The 21463-nt window shown below is 25.8% G+C and overlaps 1 protein-coding gene across 2 annotated transcripts; it reads right to left on the bottom strand.

Annotated features, from left to right (window-relative positions):
* Positions 1-272: 272 nt before the first annotated feature.
* LOC122506412 lies at positions 273-5902 on the bottom strand. 2 transcript variants are annotated; one of them, XR_006302002.1, is made up of 5 exons: positions 5866-5902; positions 5655-5789; positions 4594-4821; positions 1771-1919; positions 273-522 (listed from the first exon to the last, which is right to left on the bottom strand). XR_006302002.1 is itself a non-coding variant. In XM_043618559.1 (4 exons), the coding sequence occupies exons 1-3, from the start codon at positions 5887-5889 to the stop codon at positions 4624-4626; spliced, it is 357 nt and encodes a 118-aa protein (XP_043474494.1). In that variant the 5' UTR covers positions 5890-5902; the 3' UTR covers positions 273-522; positions 4594-4623. The 2 variants fall into 2 exon arrangements, 1 of the variants encoding a protein (XP_043474494.1); XM_043618559.1 differs by lacking the exon at positions 1771-1919.
* Positions 5903-21463: the final 15561 nt, after the last annotated feature.

Raw genomic sequence — 21463 nt, 5'->3', positions numbered from 1 at the left:
AAATTGTTTAAACAAAATAGTTAATGTCTCAAAACATTTTTAGAACATGGCTTTAATGTTTTTGGTAATTATTAATAAAATATAATAGGCTTTCATAAGCAACAATATTTGTTTAAAGAAAAAAAAAATTCTCATTTTTTTATTTAACATTAAATAAACAATTAACGGAACATTTTTTTCTTAAATAAAAAACGTACGTTTTATGCAAAATTTTATTAGCTTTAATTGAAAAAAAAATTTTGTGAATCGGTTAAAAATTGTGGTCTAAAAATCAATTTGTCCAATAGCGTGTTTTTTGCCCCACTGTGCATCGCCCCCCAAACATGAGGGAATTGCCACCGTCTTTCAAAATCTTCGGAAATTTTTTTCCAATCTGCAGGAGTTTCAGGCATCCGCAATACGATTGGCTGTAATTTCTCGTACAAAACTTTCAAAGTTTTGTAGCACCATTTTGATGCCGTAGAAAGTCCCATTTGAAACTGCATGTGCAGAGATGATAACGACTCACCCGTGGCCAGAAATCTGAAATTAATAAAATATCTTAACTAAAATTCTTCTTTAAATACAACTAATATTCAATTTTATTATCTCTAATTTTAACTGAAATACTTTTTAAAATCAATTTTTATTAGAAAAATTCTACGAGAATTCAATTATTTAAATAAATCATCTATTGAATAATTGAATATTTATTAGACTTGAATTCATAGTAAATTTTGAGGTGTTAAATTACACCAGAATGGAATTAAATAAACATCAAGGATTTTTATTACCTCAAAATCTACTGTGTTCTCATAAAGAATTTTATTAACAAATGCATAAATAATTGAATTTTTTTGACGAATTTTCATAAAAATTACTAAAAATAATTACATTTTTCGAGAAATTAATTTTATTATTTCTGATAGTAATTGAAGTCCTAAAAAGCATTTTTTTTATGAAAGTAATTAAATTCCTGCAAAAAATTTTATTATTTATGAGAATAATTGAATTATTGTTATAAAGTTTATAAAGATTACTAAATACATAAATTTATAAAATTATTAATTTTTTATAAATTTACAAATGTATAGAAAGTTTGTAAATAATTGAAATCCTGTGGAATTCTTATTATTTATGAAAATAATTGAATGTTTACGTAAAATTTGTATTAAAATCTTCTTCAAATACAGGGTGGTCACATATTTCAGTTTATCAAATTCCCTAAAAATTTCCTTGATAATTTACTGGCATTAAAATTTTTTTCCCTAATAAAATACTTTCTACAGGAAAATATTAAATTTCACGACCAATAAGAAAACTTTGAAAACCTACCTGAATTCAATGGTTTTCTTCAATACAATTTTTTTTATAATTGTGAATGTCCATGTTTTTTTCAAATATAATTAAATCTTAAAAAACTTAAAAACAATTCTAAGAAATAGTTTTTAAAAATATTTTAATGTCATTTTTCGGAAATAGTTGAATTTCTTTAAAAAAAATTTGTTTTAAAAAATTTTGAACATTATTTTTGTTTTAAAATGTTAAAAATAATTTTAAAATGTTATTATTTTTTGTATGTATTTGAATTTTAAGCAATTTGTAATTGAAAATATTGAAAATTTAAAAAATTAGAAGCTATTTTTCATTAATTTTCATTTTTAAATTTACATTTTATTTAAAGATTTTTCATTAAAATTTCAATTTCAATTTCAATTTCAATAAAGTTTCAATTACTTAATTTAATAATTTAAGTTATCTTAATTTACTTACTTAAGTTATATTACATACCTTAATGTCATAATCAATTTTGTGGATGGACTTATAATGTCTTTTCGAGTTTTTTTGCTCAATAAAGCAGGACCAACTAACTCGAGAAGTTCTTCATACTGTGTTACAGTCATCCTTTTTTCAATTATTTTTGTAATAATAAAATTCTTCTGAAAATATCAACTACTTTTAATAGAATTTTAATAAAATTTATGTAACAGATTCAATTATTTTTAAAAATTGTAATAATATTTTTCGACATAATTCAATTGTTCTCAAAACTTTTCAATTATACCTATAAATATAAATTTCAATTGTTTTAAAAATTCTCAATTACCATTTTTTTTTAAATTTGATTATTTTTACAAAATTTAATAAAATTCTTCAATGAAAATGAAATTATTTACAAAAACTCGAATAAAATTGTTTAAAAGAATTAAATTTGCTATACAAAATTTTAATATCATTTTATAGGAAATTTATTAATATACATTATTATAATAATCGTAAGTTTTATTTCCGTTAGCAAATTATCTGCATTCATTTGTTTGTTTTGAATATTAATTTTTGTGGGTTATTTTCATTTTTTTTAATGTCAAAAAAAACGAAAAAAAATCGTTTTATTCACATCACAAAATTGGCAAAATTTCCATTCCATATTTTTTATTTTCCTGATTTCTTCCTAATTTTTATAACAAATATTTACTTTTTTTTGTCCTGCTAATAAATTGAATTTCTGCTACGAATTTTATTATTCATGAAAGAATTCAAAATAATTTAATTCTTGCGAAGAATTTTATAAAAATTTTTAAATAATTCCTTTTTTTCGAATAATTTTATGCAAATTCTAATTTAAATAATTGAATTAATAAAAATTTTTATTATTCATGAAAGGAATTGAATTTTTACAAAACATTTTTTAAATAATTGAATTCTGTTTGGAAATTTTATGAAAATAGTATATATTGAAAATCATTGAATTGCGAAAAGTTTTTAAAGATAGTTAAATTTTACAAAGAATTCTATTAAAAAATTTGTCAATAATTGAATATGTGTGGGAAATTTTATTAAATTTTTTTTAAAATAATTAAATTCCTAAAAAACAGTTTATTATTTAAAATAAATTAAATTAAAAATAAATTAAAAATAAATTTTTAAATTTCAATAATAGAATTATTGCAAACGATTTATTAGAATTTTTTAAAATAATGGAATTTCCAAGAAGAAATTTATTATTTTTAAAAATAATTGAATTATTGTGATGAATATTGTTATTTATGAAAATAATTGAATTTTAAAAAAAAATTTATTAAAATACCTCAAAATAATTGAATTTTTGGGGGTAATTTTTTTATTTATCTTTAATAATCAATCTTTAATAATTTTTTTTTCAAAAAATTATTCGTGTAAATAATTGAATTCTTAGAAAAAATGTTATTAAAATTTAAAAAATTGAATTATTTCAAAAAAATTTAATTAAAATCGTATTTGAAACAATTAATTTCTTTCGAACAATTTTATTAAATTTTTAAAAATAATTATTTAATTCTTCCATAGAATTTTAAAAAAACATTCTTTTAAATAATTTATTTTTTCGAGGAATTGAAATTAAGTTTTTAAGAATAATTAAAATTTTTGAGCAATTCCTGTAAAATTGTATTAAAAATAATTTAAATCCTGCTATGAATTTTATTACTTATGAAAATAATTGAATTTTTGCTTAGAATTTAATCAAAATTTTTTTTTAAAAATTGACTTTTCATGAAAAATTTTATTATTAGTGACAGTAATTAAATTATTGTGAAAAATAAATTGTATAAAATTTTGTTTAATAATTGATTTTTACGAAATTTTTTTGAAAATTAGCGAATTCAAGGTAGTAAAAACTCTATAAAAAAATATATTATTTATATTCCTTGTTCAGAAAGTTGAAGATTATTTTTAATTTAGGTATTAAATATCAATTTTTGCAAAATTCAATTTACCTCGTACAAGAAGTTTTCAATTTTGAAAATCTGATGTAAAATTTGAAATTAGTATCAAAATTTGTTAATTTTTTTTATGTACTTTAAAGTTTAAAAAAATAATATAATTTGAAAATTTAATTCTAATTATTAGTTTTTTAGTTATGTGTCATAATAAGTATTTCTTTAAAAATTACTTAAATTAAAATGACTTGAAATTGTTTACAATAAACATTGCAATACAACATTCCCGCGCGGATAATTTGCTAGTTACAATTAATAATAAACAGGATTGTTTTGAAAACTTAAAAGAAATTGTTCATAAAATTCAATTATTTTCAAAATCTTTAGTAAAAATTATTTAAAAAATAAACCCCATTATTTCCAAAAAAAAGTTAAATAAATTCTTCAAAACAATTCAATTATTTTAAAGAATTTTAATAAAAATTTTGCCAAGAATTAAATTATTTTCTAAACAATTTTAATTAAAATTAAAGAAAGTGAATTTATCATTCGGCAGTTAAATATTAAAGGTGAAAGAAGCTATCAATTTTCCGAATCAATTTTTACAAATGAAAGCTTATAGAGATTTATTTAAGATATAAAAAAATAAAAATAAAAGCTTATAAAGATTTATTTAAGATATTTAATTTATTTGTAAAAAATAATTCGGAAAATTGATCATTGATCATTGAAATTTCATTTATATTCAAATTTTTAATAAATACTTTGTAAGAATTCAATAATTTTCAGTACATTAATTTTTAAAATTGAAAACATTTAAAAAGAAAATTTATTTACAAAGTTAGGGAATACAAAAGCAATTAGCAATGATTATTAATATAGATATTTGTGGTTAACTAAGATAGCAAAATTTTACCTCTCTCCTCTCTACTTGACCACAAAGGATTTACATAAAACCTTCTCTTTCTCTTTTTTTTCTGCGGATCATCAAAAGAGCAAGCAGAATTTTCCCATCATTATCATCTGATGATGATGAGGATGATGATGAGGATGATGATGATGATGAGGATGATATAAAATCTGCAGCGTTTCCAGAATGGTCCATCGTCAACGCCATCATTTGATTCGATTCTTGTAACATATTCTGTGATAGAATTTAAGAACGTTAATACATTATTAAAACATAATAAAATGTAAATTCTATTATTTTTATTGCAATTGTAAGGAATGAAGAAATTCATTTCTACAATATTTGAAAAATTCTGATATAGACAATTCAGGGAAAAGTCAGAAATTTTTATAAAAAGTACTGAAAAAAATTAAATTTTTAGATTAACATAAAAATAAAATTCTTGTCAAAATTTAAGTAATTTTCAAAAATTTTCCATATTTCAATGATTTTCAATATCTACTATTTTAATAAAATTACCAAAAAGAATTAAATTATTTAAATACAAAAATAAATATTTATTGAATTATTGAATGTTTCTTCAAATTTAATTCTCATAGAGTATTTTACCAACAAATTTTTAAGAATAATTAAATTTTTTGCAGAATTCGATTAAAATTGTATTAAAAATAATTGACATTATTTGATTATTCTTATTATTTATGAAAATAATTGAATTCCAAAAAACAATTTTATTATATACAAAAATAATTAAGGAGCTAGATGCTATAAGGAGATACGCGCAATGTTAAGTGAATGGCGCGTATTCCCTTATAGTAGTATTCAGCCCCTCAATTGAATCCCAGTAAAAATTTTATTAATTTAATAAATAAAAAAATTGAATTATTTCCAAGAAATTTATAAAAAATTTGTAAATAATTAAATTCCTGTAAAATGTTTATTATTCTATGAAAATAATTAAATTCTTTTGAAAATTTTTTATTAAAATTGTATATATTAAAAAACATTGAAATGAGGAACATTTTTGAAAATAATTGAATTTTGGTCTGTATACAATTAATACTCACATCATTTAAATTGACTGCGTTGCCTTCAATTGTTAACTCGATTGAATCTTCAGCTCCCAAAAAGCATTCATGCTGCGCAACCTCCTCCATTGCCACATTGTCCTGGCATATAGCGCAATATATTGAGGACATACCCTAAAATTAAAACAAAAATATTTAACATAAATAATTTCTATTTATTTGTTTACTTTTTCTATTTACTTTAACTTACCTCACTATACCTCAGATCTGCCATTGTACTTTGCGATGGTCTGCAAATAATTAATTATATTTGTAAAAAAAGAGATAGTGAAAGTTTTTTAAAATATTTTACTGATTTTTTAAAAATAATTGAATTTCTTAAAATAATTTTTATATAATTTTTAAAAAAATTTAATAATTGGGGCCTAATAATAATTTTTGACGTTAAAAATTTTGTTAAAAAATTTTGTTAAAATAATTTGTTATAAACCAATTAATTTTTAACCCTCAGGGTACTGACTATAAACATGTAACGTTCCGTACTGACATGGGTTAGCGTAACACAGGAACTTTGATCGCCTGTATCTTGGGCTGTAATTGATGAATTTAAACTCTTTTTTTGTAATCTGTTTAAAATTTCCCCAGGAATATGCCGGATTTGTCGGATTAGTGATATTTTTTTATTTATAAAAGTTATTGTTAAAAATACAAATGGTTTTCAAAAAATTTTCATGAAAAAAAATATTTTTTTCAAAAGCTCGTATTTTTATGAAAAAAAGATAAAATCATTTTATATAGGTGTTTTGGAAAGGTGAAAAGTTGATCTTTAAGATAGCGTTAGCCGTTTTTTAATTAATCTTAAAAAGTATATTTTTTTAGATTTGAAAATGCTTTATTTTTGACATGTAAAAAAAAGTCAAACGATAAATTCATTAAAAATATCGCGAAAATTTACAAACCCAAATTCACCAAATTTACAAAATCCTTCCGCTTTACACTTTATGAACTTTTAAATGTAATTTATGAATAATTTTCAATTAATTTAATGAGATTTCACAATTCACAAAAACATGGATTTTATAACATAGCGTACTGACTGGGTGTAATTCACCCGAATACAAATTTCAATAATTCGCAGCTTGAACAGCAAGTGCCGACCGGCTCTGCCAAATCAGCTACTTTTGGTTCTAATCTCAAAGTTTTTTCCCCCCCCCAGGTCCGAGCCGCCTCCATCGATTTGTTTAGAAATGGCGCAACTTTCAAAATTCGCCTGGGTTACGCTAACCCAGTCAGTACCCTGAGGGTTAATTTGTTATCATCAGTAGATGTTTTACTCATTGAAAAATTGCACAATTGATAAAAAACTAGAAATTTCTAGCTCTATAAGTACTGTTTATAATTGTCAAAGCCGCGCCATTCTCTTTCTTATCTTCTGAAATTAGTTGAATTTGTCAATATATTTTGTTTAATTAATTTTTAAAAACAATGGATTTATACATAGAAGAATTTTACTTAAAAATACTATTAAATTGAATTTTGAGGAAGTTACAAATGATTGTAGAAATTAAAATATTTTCAAAAGTAATAAAATTTTTATCACAAACTTCAATTATGTTTAAAATTTATAAAAAAAATTTCGACAAAATTTTAATTATTATCTTTATAAATCAAAAAATTCTTCTTAAAAATTTAATAATTTTCAAAAATGTTAATAAAATTCTTGTCAAAATTTAAATAATTTTCAAAAATTTTCAATATTTCAATGATTTTCAATATCTACTATTTTAATAAAATTACCAAAAAGAATTCAATTATTTAGAAACAATTTTAATAAAATTCTATGCAAACATTTAATTATTTTAATTATTATTATTAGAAATAATTAAATTGGAGAAAATATTAGTAGTAGGACGGTAGCTATTTGTTTACATTGATTGTTGTGATATTGGAGTTAAAGTCAATGGCACATGAGACACAAACAAGTATCACAACAACCAATGAAAACAAAGTGAGTTGACTTTGTTTTCATGTTCAATTAAATTATTCAGGGTGTCCAACGATTCTTTAAAAAAAATCAAGGACCTTTCAAGGTTTTAAAAAAAATTTTACTTTCACCACGTTAAATTCTAAAGATTTTTCAAAAATAATTGAATTTCTTGAAATAATTTTTGTATAATTGAAAAAAATAATTAATTTTATAATGAATGAATTTCAATTTTAAATTTAAAGATTTTTGATAATTCTATTATTGTTGCAATATTTCGAAGAAAAATGCAGAAAGTCCCAATTTTCTGAAATATGTCGAAAAAAATCTGATTTTCCAGTATAGAAAAATGATTACTAATTTGATTTAGTGAATGACTTTTTGCTTTTGAATTAGTAAATTTTAATAATGAATTATCATTATTACAAATTATAAACATTTATTTAAATAAATAGCTACTTACCAAAAAACAATGAAGAGGAATTATCACCGCAACAACACAACAACGAAACACGTGCGACGATGAGACGCGTGCGACTAACACTTTTTCAGGTTAGTTCCTCTTCCTTTTTTGCTTATATAAAATAATGGCGACTATACATTGCGTTATACGTTATACGTGAACGTAGACGTTCCGTGCTGACGTCACAATGATATTTAAATGGGCGAACGTACCCGTTCCTTGTCAATGTAATGTATAGTCACCTTTAAAACGCTGAGCTAGTTGCTATATCAATAAAATTGTACATTTTACATTTTAGTACTTTAAAATTTTCATTTTATTGATAATATTTGATTTTTTATTCAGTTTTATTGCTTTTATTATAAATTTTCATTAAAAAACAAAAATATCCATTTTTTTGAATTTGAATCTTCCGCCCAATTGAGGCCGGCTGCCTGCGCAGGCAGCTGTGAAAAGGAGCTGTGGCAGTACCTTAACACTGTTTGGGCCCAAAGTGTGTTGAAACAATTTTTTAATGGATTTTTATGAAACTTGGTACCCTAAGGTTTCTGGGGTCGCTGATTACGAAGCTGACATCAGTTTTTCGAAATTAAAAATGGCGGAATTTTTTTTCAAAATTCGTCGAATTTTCTTGAAACTGGTTACTCAGGGGTTTTAAGGGTCGCTGATTACGAATCCAACAGTAGTCTTCCAAAATTCCAAATTGGCGGATCCAATATGGCGGACGTCAAAATAAAAAATTAATTATAATGGCTTGAAACTGAATACTCGGGGTTTTTAGATTCGCTGATTACGAATCTGAAATCAGTTTTAAAAAATTTAAAATATCTAATTCAATATGGCGGAAATTTTTTTAAAATTTATTGAATTTGTTTGAATGTGGTTAATCAGTATGATTATAATTTGACATCAGTATGATAATTTTTGGTGAAATCAAATTTCGTTAAATACCCTGACATTAGCTGGTGAATTTAGTTTTTATAGTTTATTAAATTTTTAAAATTCACGACCCCAGAAGGTACCACAAGGAAGCTGCCATAGGATTTTACATTCAATTTTTTAAAAAATTTTATATATTCTTTTAATTTTATTTTGTTATATACTAGACGCGTCGTTCAATGCAGTTACGTAATACTAAAACCCCCAAGTAACTTTCAAATCAATCTGATCAATTTCTTATTTTGTCGTCTGCCATATTGGATCCGCCATTTAGAATTTTGAAAACCTAATGTCAGATTCGTAATCAGCGACCACAAAAACCCCCGAGTATTACGTTTTAAGTCAATCCAATCAATTTTTTATTTTTTCGTCCGCCATATTAAATCCGCCATTTTGAATTTTGGAAAACGAATGTCATATTCGGAATCAGCGACCTCGAAAACCCCAGAGTAACCGGATTCAGGAACATTTAAAAAGGTTTTAATCACCTTTTTTAAGTTGCGCATATATGCGTCATGAACACTTTTGGCCAGTTTAGTTTTGCGCATATTTGCGTCAGCGACAGTTAATGGGTTAATAACAAATTTATAATTGCAAAACTTGATTTTTAAACCTTCCTTTTCTACAAAAAATTAACAAAAGATATTAGAATGCGAAAATTCACTCTTAAGAACGTTTGGTGTACATCTCAGGCGTGTTTACGCGAGATCGATATCTGTGCACCTCGAGACAAAAAATTCGATATTTCGGTTAGTTTTAAAGTCACCAGGGATTTTTTTTTGCAAAAAATTCTGGAGAAGATAACGAATCCAAATATTACCTATAGTTACAAAAAAATCGAAGGGGTGCTTATGCCCGAAAAAATGAAATCAAAAATTTTTTTGACTTTTTTTCCGGGCAAATTTTGGATTTTTTTTCTTTAATATTGCACTTTAAATTGTTAGCTAATCAACTATTATTACCTAAAATATAAACAAAACCTAACTAAATGGATAAAAGTTATTAGTTTTTCAAAAAAATGTGCTCTAATGTTTAATGCCCGGTAAAATCCACAATTTTGAAAATTTTTAAAAATCTTTTTTTTCTAAAATCTTCTGTCATAAAACACTACCTTTATACCAAGTTTTACAAAAATTGAAAGACTCATGACCAACTTTGATTTTTTTAAGAAAATTTGACCCAGTAGAAGGTATGTCGAAGGGTTTAGCAACAAAAAAATTTTAAAAACCAATAAAAAAATCTTAAAAAATCGTGTTTTTCATAAAAAATGTTGTATAAATTGTTTATTTAACATGTTTTAGATTTTTGAGCAGGCCATTCGAAAGATGGACTCTTGTTACATCTGAAATGTGTATTCAAAAATTTTTCTTCTAGCATTTTAGTACTGAAATATGTCCTTAAACATTATGTACAAATTTTGTACATCCCGTTCTTAATGGGTTAAAATATGTATTAAATTTATAGGAATCCGTGATTTCGTAATATGACCTTCAATTAATGGAAATTTAGCTATTAACTGTAAATAAGGGTCGATTTAATAATCACTTAAGTTTTTAGTTCGATGGCTCCTAAATGATAACACATTATTCGCGAGAGCGTTTATAAAACACGTAACTCACGAAAAAAAATAGATAATAATATGGTTATTTAAAATGACAGTTTTTTGAAGGCTATGTGACTTGAAGGCTATGTGACAATTTTTAATATTTATTATTTTTAAAGTGTAAATTAATTGCAAAAATATAAGTTAATAAAATTGTTTTATTAAATCCTTAATATGAAAAGAGTAGATATGCAAATTAGGTAAAAAGAGACATTCTTATTTATATTGCCTTTAGAAAAAGAGAGAAACCAGAGCCGGCGCTACTGGCGCCGTTACCCAGACGTAACCTTTTGTGTTTCAATTATAAAAGTATATACATATATATATTTATATCGACTTTTATAAATAGTTTTCCTTGCGATGAAGGAAGAAAGAAAATATTATTACCTGGGTCCCTCATTTACAAAGGCTATTGTTCAAGGGTTCGTATTGTTTGTGGTAATCCTTCGTAGGGTCTAATATAGGTCTAATATATATATAATATATATTGGCCTCAGAATCAATCTACGAGTGCGAAAAGGACACTCACGCTTAGGGCCTAATACCTAAATATAAGAACGAATATTTTTTTTTAATTTAAAAATCATATCGTAGATTATTTTCCTTGGGACACGTTCTACGTGTCTTCGACGAAAATTAAATTAAAAAATCTTTATAATTCACTGGTGAATTCACTCACTATATGTTAGTGAATATAAAGTTAAATAAGTGAATTATTAGTGAATACTTCGTGAATTAGTAAATAGTGATTTAGTGAATAGTAAGTATTAGTGAATATAATTAGTGATAATAAGTGAATAGTAAATAATAATAGAATTACATTAAAATACTATTTTCTAAATTTTTTAAATCATTAAATAATTAATTGAGTTGTGTTTTGTTTTTTATGTTAATTATTAATAAAGTTAAAAATGTTGTTATAATTTTTTTGATGTTTATTAATAAATTTAAAATTTTGTTACAATTTGGAAATCGTCTGTAATTGGATGAAAGGCAAAATTAGAAATTGGTTATATTGGATAAAAGGAAAAATTGGAAATTGGTTCTATTGGATAAAAACAAAGCTGGAAATTGTTTAAATTGGATGAAATGAAAAATTGGAAATTGATTATATTAGATAAAAACAAAACTGCAAATTGTTTAAATTGGATAAAAACAAAGCTGGAAATTAATTAAATTGGATAAAAGGCAAAAATAGAAATTGGTTATATTGGATAAAAACAAAGCTGGAAATTGGTTAAATTGGTTAAATTGTATAAAAGGAAAAATTGTAAATTATTTATATTGGATAAAAACAAAGCTGGAAATTGGTTAAATTAGCTGAAAGGAAAAATTGGAAATTGGTTATATTGAATGAAACAAAGCTGGAAATTGGTTAAATTGGATGAAAGGAAAAATTGGAAATTGGTTATATTGGATGAAACAAAGCTGGAAATTGGTTAAATTGGATAAAAGGCAAAATTATAAATTATTTATATTGGATAAAAACAAAGCTGGAAGTTGGTTAAATTAGAGAAAAGGAAAAATTGTAAATTGGTTAAATATTAGATAAAAGACAAAATTGGAAATTAGTTAAATTGGATGAAAGACAAAATTGGACATTGATTATATTTGGTAGAAGGAAAAATTTGAAAGTTTTGAATAAGGAGAGAATTGTAAATTTGTTGTTATTTTCTAAAAGAGGCAAAATTTGGTAACATTGGATAAATGGAAATTATAAAATTTATAATTAAATGTATAAAACTTGATGTTAAAATTTCAATGTAATATTACTATTTTTAAAATTATAATTCCTTGATATAAGTAAATTTTATAAAATAAAAGAACAATGTCTAACAAAGGAGAAACTGTTAAATCGACTACTTATGATTTAAGTATTGTTGTCACTGAAGGAGCAACGCTAAATAATGATCATATGTATGAATTTCAAAAGCTATTGGGAAGACAATCAAATTTTTTTTATAATATGCAAAATACTATGTGTTTACAAACAATTGATTTGATAGTTCCAATCGAGAAAAGTAAGCAGCACATTCAAATACTTTTTAGTGGATCTCATAAATCTGGTCAATGGATTTGTACTTATTATGGTGGAATAAGCCTTTAGATTTTTGATAGTCTTAATAAAAAATGTTTAAATCATGATCAAAGAGATTATTTAATTAGATTATATCCTTTTGAGCCACCAGTAGTTTTCACAACTGTTGATTAACAACCAGAATACAGTCTTTCTTATGGAGTATATGCAATAGCATTTGCAACATCGTTGTTTTTTAATATTCTGCCCCACTCTGTCAATTACTATTATTGTAATATTAGAAATCATTTAATGTTAATGTTCGAAAACAATAGTTTATGTGAATTTCCCTCTGTACAACTTTCTAATAGTAGATCTAGCATAGTTGTGTATGACTGAAATTTTCTTTTAAGTGAAAAAGATATTCAATTTCAGTATGGAGAATCAAACTTGCCTAAAAACTCTATTAAGAAAGAAATTTCTTTCTCAAGAATAATAAATGAAATAAATGAAAAAAATATTGCATCAACAACACTTAAACATAGTAGGGCTGAAATTTAAAAAACTTATCGTGAGAGGCAAAAATTAAAACGTAAAATTGATAATGAAAATTATTCAGAGGAAGCATACACATCCATTTCTTTCCCGAGAATTATAAATAAAATAAAGAAAGAAATATTGCATCAAAAACACTTAAAGAAAGTAGGGCTGAAATTCAAAAAAATTATCGGGAGAGGCAGAAATTAAAACGTACAATTGATAACGTAAATTATTAAGTGAAAAACACACTTCAACTAAGAAAAAACTTTAAGTCGAATCCAAAATAGAATATGCTGAGAACCTTAAATTAAAAAATAAAAATGGTGATACAAGTTCTTTGTCAAACAAAGAATACTCGATGTCAAAGAAATTATTGTGAAGCCACGGTGGGCTTGAACCAACCAACTTTAAATAAAAAGTCTTGCGAAATGGTATTAGTATTTCCATCATGAACTCTGTATACATACACTTTAAAAAGAGGTACAAAATCAAATTTAATTTCAATTTCATGAGTGTACAATAGTATTTTGGATCGCATAATCTGAATATGATGTTAGATTTAAGAATTTCAAAATGGCTAATCTAATATGGCGACCAAAAAGTTTAAAAATTGTTTGGATCTACTTGAACCTCAATACTTGAGGGTTTTCGGGGTCACTAAACCTGAATTCAATGTTAGGTTATGAAAATTAGAAATGGCGGATCCAATATGGTGACCAAAAAGTTTAAAAATTGTTTAGATATACATGAAAATCAATTCTTGGGGGTTTTTGGGATCGCTAAATCTAAATGCAATGTCAATTTTTGAAAATTAGAAATGGTGGATCCAATATGGTAAACAAAATTTTTGAAATAGTATGTGGATTTAATGGTCTCCATTGTTAAAATATTTTTTAACCCTTGGGCGGGCAAGCGATTTGCGCAGTATCCTGGAAAATACACACACCGTTCTGAGTGCAAGGCAGAATTAATTTGTGTAGGCGCAAATTTCTTGAAAGAAAAACACTATTTTGTTATTTTTATATAACACAATTAGTACAATTTTTATCATTATGACATTGCGGGGTCCCCTGGACTCCGATTGCCAGTTCGTGCTGGTAAAATGTTTTAATACCCACGTGACATTATTTACAGTTGGAATATGAAAACTGTAAAAATATTCTGATTATTCGGTGGTACTTTTAGTCTATTTAAGAGAATTTCTAGAATAAACTCATTTTTTCATACGGATTTGGAGAAATTTGAAAAAGAGATACTTGCGGGGACTAAGGAACCTCGCTTTCCCGTCCAAAGATTCATCAAAGCAGTTTTAATTGATTAATTATTACAGTGCTATAATGTGTAAATAAGTGTTAATTTTAATTGTAAGTGATGTCATTATTTATATAATCTTATTTGTCTATTTTCTTTTTTAATAAAAGTAATTCTTTCAAATACGGAAATTCGGATTCAGATTCAGCGATACCAAAAGCTCCGAGTAATGAGTATCAAGCAAATCTAAACAATTTTTAAACTTTTTGGTCGCTATATTGGATCCGCCATTTCTAATTTGCAAAACCTAACATTGAATTCAGATTTAGTGACCCCGAAAACCCTGAAGTATTGAGGTTCAAGAAGATCTAAACAATTTTTAAACTGTTTGGTCGCCATATTGGATTTGACATTTTGAAATTCTTAAATCCAACATCAAATTCAGATTATGCGATCCAAAATACTATTGTACACTCATGAAATTGAAATTAAATTTGATTTTGTACTTTTTTTTTAAAGTGCTTGTATACAGAGTTCACGATGGAAATACTAAAAATGACTTTTTTCAAAAACGTCCCGATGGATTATTTTAATTTTTATTGCAAAATACTCAGAGAGGTCTCCAGTGTTGGAATCCACAAAAAAATCCCATTTCGCAAGACTTTTTATTTAAAGTTGGTTCAAGCCCACCGTGGAAGGAGTATTAACCACTTCAGCGGCATGGCATTCCAATTGGCGTTCCATGAGTAAGTGTCAGAAGCGGCAAAAAGTGCAAAAATGGCGTTCCTACGTGAACTCCATTTCAAAAGTTTGTAATCAAGATAAACTTTTCAAAATCAAATATTCTTATTATTTGAGATAAATGAAGACGAATAGGACAAGAAAAAATTATTTTTTCGAGTTGTTAAATAGTTTTATAAGGGTTTTAATGTAACCAATTTTTAATACTTTTTACAAATGGCGTTCCAATATTTACCCAAAATGGTTCACAATATTGGATCCGCCTATTTTTGAATTTTTGAAAATTAATTTAAGATTCATAATCTCAAATAATAAAAAACATTTGGTTTAGGAAACTTAATGTGTTTACAGAATAAAGGAAAAAAAGTTTAAATAAGAACGCCATTTTCGAATTTTTTGCCGCTTCTGACACTTACTCATGGAACGCTAATTGGAACGCCATGCCGCCGAAGTAATTAAAGCATCAAATTCAAAATGAGTTTAATGTTGAAAATTGTCTAGGTCCGATAAATAATTACTGCACACATTGACAAGCTAAACATTTTAAAGATAAAAAAGTTACTGGTAAAAAAGTTAGTTTTAATGACTGCTGTAGTCATGGAGGTGTTGTGTTAACTTTAATACAATATCCAGATGAATTAAGGCTTTTGATAGAAGGGTTTCATAAAAAATGAGGTCATTTTAAAAAGAATATAAGGCTGTATAATAATTTTTTTTGCATCTTTAAATGCTAATGTAATTAATTTTAATGGCAAAAGAAGAGGACCATTCTGTTACAAAATTCAAGGTCAAGTTTACTATTAGATGGTGGGGATTTTCATGAAAGAAAGTTAACACTCATCACTTATAATTGTCAAATTATATTTATAACTTTATTATTAATAATACACTCATTTTATATAAAGCGGAACACACGAGGAGAAATCACAGTCGTTCTTATAACGTAAGAGAGATAATACAAAGTATAAACAATATAACTAATAAGTAAAGGGCGGGCGTTTCAAAAATCTGACATTTACTATCAAATTAATAGTGCTTTATATCCGGATAAAGGTGAGGATCCATGTTTTGGTCAATTATTTATTTATGACCCTGAGGAATCAATCAGATACAGATTAAAAAGTAACGAAAATTTGGATAAAGACGGTTTAAAATCTATAGAAAATATTATGAGAAATTCTAATGCATACACAAAATCTCACATGATGATGTCAGAGCTAATTCAAATAGAAGCTGAATTAGCAAGACAAATAATAAAGAAATTTCTGAGTTACAATTATTGTTCACGTTGAAAAACGTGAACAAAAAATAAAAAAACGTGTATAAAAATAGATAAAATTCTCAAAGTTTTAATGAAGTTGCTGCAATTTTTAATACAAACTCTGAAGGAGAAATACCAGAATCTTATAAAACGGTTTAAAATAAATCTACAAAGGAATTAAAATTGGTTAGTAATTTAGATCCGAATGTTGAACCATGGATTTATCCCATATTTTATCCACTTGGAAATAAGGGTTATAATATTAATATGATTCGTAGTGATAGTGATTACAGAATTAGAAATCATACTATTTCTAGGTCTGCCTTCATTAAATAAGAAATTGCTTTAAGAGATAAAGAATTTAATCAATTTTTATATGGAGGTAGATTGTTTCAACAATGGGTGGTTGAAAATGATGTAAAAATAGAAAAAGATAGATTAAGATTTTGTGCAAATAATCAAGCTCAAGTAAGAAGTGAAAGACATAAGGGACTGATGCTGATATAATAACTAGGTTTTTCGCATTAAAAGTTAAACATCTACTTAAACCTATTGTTGATAATAAATTATTTGGAGAAGTCAAATCTTATGTTAATGTTATTGAATTTCAAAAGCGAGGATTGCCACATTCATTTGTTAGTTATATTGAAAGGAAATTCTAAAATATTAACAGTTGAAAGTGTTGATCGTTATATTTCTGCAGAAATTTCTGATGAAAATATGAATCCTATTTTACATAAAATAATAATGCAAAATAATATTCAACAAAGAATTCGTAGAGTAAAAGTATAGGGAAAAATGTATTCAGTTAATCCACATCAATTGGAGTTATTTCATCTCAGATTATTGTTGTTCATGAATCTTTTACAACTGCTTGTTTGGCATTAGGACTTGTAGAAGATGATAGTGAGTGGATTAGGACAATCGAAGAAGCTGCATTATGGATGATGCCTCATTCACTTCGCCAATTATTCACAAGAATTTTAATTCAATGTCATCCTGTACATCGTAAAAAAAATTCTAGAAAATAGCTTTATTTTCAAGCGTGTAAAGTGGTATGAACCCTTAAAGAACGGGGTACTAAATCAGAAATAGTAAATTTATCAATAAAAAATAGTAAACTAAAGAAGTATTTTAAAAAATACACATTAACAGATAATATGAGAGCTTTACCATAAGAAACGGAATTTGTAGATTTTTTACTTAAAGTTGTCAATGGTGAATTAAATGATAATGTTATATTACCAGAACATATTATTCAAAAAGGGAATAGGTACACAAAATTTAAAATAAAATTTAATCCTTTAAAGATAAAATGTTTTTAATAACTATGTGTGTATCTTTAGAGTAATATTAGAAACTTTTTGGTGTAAAAACATTTCCATTTTTAATAGCAGAAAGAAAAGGGGCGTGCGTAGCGCGCAAAATTAGTGACTAGTATATATAATAATGATGCTATCACTCAGTCGATAAAATATTTAAAAAATTGTTTTATTAAAGCTAAATTAACTTTAAATAATAAAGATTCTTTATTTGTCATTTTACATTTGCTTAAAATAAATAACAAAATTTTAAAAATTAGCCTAAAAACGATTTCAGATGAATAATGCTTCTTCTATTTGTTTTCGTGAGTTACGTGTTTTATAATTTCTGTCGCGAATAATGTGTTTTTATTTAGGAGCCATCGAGTTGTTCTTGTTTTCGTATCGTAGCCATTTTGCATTTTTTTGAAAATGAAATATATGTTGTAAAAGTTCAAGAATGTATCTTTATTTAGAAAAAAAACTAAATCGCTAAGTCATAGCCGTTCTTTGCAAAAAATTGTCAAAGTTTGTGTTTATTTTGGCCTCTGCAATGAGAACCTCCCCTTAAAGTACATGAATGTATAAATCTTTTAAGCCCTAGAACGGTTAAATCTATCAAAGCAATTTTTGTTTAGATCTCTGTCCGTGTTGTCGTGCGGAATGTCCCATAAATATTTAGTTATTTAAAAAAAATTATTTTATTGATGCAAATAAATATTTATTTGAATTAAAATCCATGCATTACTCAATCAACTAATTTTCCTAATTGATTTAAAGCAATATTTATTAGATCCAATTATTCCATTTATTTGACTTAAATAATTCGAATTTGCTACAAATAACTATTTATTTGATACTACAAATTAATATTTTATCGACTGGCGCTATCAGTTTTTGAGAAAAATCAATTTTTCTTCATTTTTTTATATCAAATTGTTTAAAAAAATTTTTTTAAACAAAATTTTTAACGTCAAAAAATATCATTAGATAATAATATATACATATATAATTAATAAATGTATAGGGGCTAGCAGTAAAGGTCATATCATCTATTAAAATACACTGATATAGGCGCTGCTTAGTTAGCTCAACGCACAAAAACTCGTAGCGCAAACTTCAAACATTTTTTCTCAAAAACATCAAAAAGCACTTCTTTAAAAATTTGATTACTTATTAAGGAAGGTTTAAATTTTAAGAAAATAATTTTTTTAGGAAATTCCATGATGTCCTTAGCATATTTTTTTAACAATAAAAAATTATTAGGGAAGATTTCGACTATATCAGCAATTAGTGACATCTATTAGACGTCGATTGAACTCTTTGGTTTGCAGTCGTTCACGCAGCTTATTTTTTCAGATCAAAAATTAAATTCAAAAAATATAATTATATACCGACAATCATATCGGAATAATTATCTTAAGAATATCACCTGATTCTAAACCAATGAGTTCAATCGACGTCTAATAGATGTCACTAATTGCTGATATAGTCGAAATCTTTCTTAATTAAAATTCTTAATCAGCAAATAATTTCCTACATTAATAAAAAATTATTGTTTAAACAAATTTAAACAAAATAAATGACTTTTTCTCGAGTTTGAACGACTCGTGAGTTGAACGAGTCGCGAGAACTCACTGTATCTTGCAAAATTTTTTTTTTAAACTGTTTGGCACAATTATTTAGTATTCCAAATACTACAAAATTACCAAATTTAAGAAAAATCGGTGATCCACCATTTGCTTTTCGTATGGAACTGCCCTCAAGTAAATATTTACTTAAATCAAATAAATAAAAACAAATAAGTTGAAATACAACCGAACCAGGGTTTATAGAAAATAATTATTTGAAAATGTTTAATTTTGCTATAAAAAAATTAACATTATTTAATCAATAGAAAATTAAGTTATTTTTTTCTCATATAAGAAATTTATTTTTATTTTAAGAAAATCATAATATTTCACTTGTCTGTAAACGAAGAAAATGTATTTTAATACTTTTTTCTGATAAAAAAGATTTTTTCAAATGCGCAACAAAAAACATTTAAACATTGAAACTAATAAAAATTTTAAAATTTAAGAATCGGGCTGGCAGTAGGTCGCCAGTTTATTAAATTTACTATTTTATATATTTATTTTTCTTTTTAGGGTTCCGTACACCATAGGTATACTGACGGAACCCTTATGAAATCACTCGTGTGTCCGTCCCAGCCACGCAAAATGGGCTGTCCCCCCCCCTAACTTCTACAAATCTCAACCTGGTGAGTTGAAATTCGGCAGGGATCTTCAGTTTTAAGTGCAGATTACAGGAAAAATATAGCAAACCCGATTGACGGACATATTTGCGAACTAGGAGGGAAAGAAATTCAATTTTTTCGAAAAAAAATGCTAAAAATGACCCTGTCCCCCCCCCTTAACTTTTACAAATCTCAACTTGATGAGCTGAAATTCGGTAGGGATCTTCAGTTTTAAGTGCAGATTACAGGAAAAATATAACGAACCTGATTGGTGAAGATATTTGGGAACTAGGAGGGAAAGAAATTGAATTTTTTTTTAAAAATTGCAAAAATGACCCTGTCCCCCCCCTTAACTTTTACAAATCTTAACCTTATGAGCTGAAATTCGGTAGGGATCTTCAGTTTTAAGTGCAGATTACAGGAAAAATACAGCGAACCGGATTGACGGACATATTTGCGAAGTAGGAGGGAAAGAAAATCAATTTTTACGAAAAAATTAAAAAAATTACCCTGTCCCCCCCTTTAACTTTTACAAATCTTAACTTGATGAGCTGATATTCGGTAGGGATCTTCAGTTTTAAGTGCAGATTACAGGAAAAATATAACGAACCTGATTGGTGAAGATATTTTAGAACTAGGAGGGAAAGAAATTGAATTTTTTTGAAAAAATTGCAAAAAATGACCCTGTCCCCCCCTTAACTTTTACAAATCTCAACCTGGTGAGTTGAAATTCGGCAGGGATCTTCAGTTTTAAGTGCAGATTACAGGAAAAATATAGCAAACCCGATTGACGGACATATTTGCGAACTAGGAGGGAAAGAAATTCAATTTTTTCGAAAAAAATGCTAAAAATGACCCTGTCCCCCCCTTTAACTTTTATAAATCTCAATCTGGTGAGTTGAAATTCGGTAGGAATCTTCAGTTTAAAGTGTAGATTACAGGAAAAATATAGCGAACTTGATTGACGGACATATTTGCGAACGAGGAGGGAAAGAAATTCAATTTTTTCGAAAAAATTGCAAAAAATGACCCTGTCCCCCCCTTAAACTTTTACAAATCTTATCCTGTTGAGCTGAAATTCGGTAGGGATCTTCAGTTTTAAGTAAAGATTACAGGAAAAATATAGCGAACCTGATTGGCGGAGTTATTTGCGAAATTGAAGGGCAAGAATTTGAATTTTTCGAAAAAATTACACTGTCCCTACTTTAACTTTTATAAATTTAAACCTGGTGAGTTAAGATTCAGCTTGTATATTCTTTTTCAAGTGCAAATTATAGAAAAAATAAAAAGAATGTGATTGGCGAAGATAAGTACTATAAAAGAAAAAATATAAAGATTTATTAATAAAATAAAATAATAAAAATATTTATTCGAAATTTAAAAAAATATATTACTATTTTTTTAATTATTTTTTTCAAAATTTGTAAAGATTTTTAAAATAATTTTTTTATAAACAATGAGTTTTATTTTGGTGTACGGAACCCTCGATCTTAATGCGAGTGAAACTCGCAC

The sequence above is a fragment of the Leptopilina heterotoma genome, unplaced genomic scaffold (assembly GCF_015476425.1).
Source record: "Leptopilina heterotoma isolate Lh14 unplaced genomic scaffold, ASM1547642v1 Lhet_418, whole genome shotgun sequence".
In the NCBI taxonomy this organism is placed as follows: domain Eukaryota; kingdom Metazoa; phylum Arthropoda; class Insecta; order Hymenoptera; family Figitidae; genus Leptopilina; species Leptopilina heterotoma.
This window is presented reverse-complemented; position numbering and strand designations above follow the sequence as displayed.

Bases quoted from the DNA above. Each gene is read 5' to 3' on its own strand.
- LOC122506412 (XM_043618559.1), bottom strand. From the start codon at position 5,889: ATGGCAGATCTGAGGTATAGTGAG. The intron at 5,790-5,865 runs GTAAGTTAAAGT...TTTTAATTTTAG, and splicing joins CAGATCTGAGGTATAGTGAG to GGTATGTCCTCAATATATTG. The intron at 4,822-5,654 runs GTGAGTATTAAT...ATTCTATCACAG, and splicing joins ACGCAGTCAATTTAAATGAT to AATATGTTACAAGAATCGAA.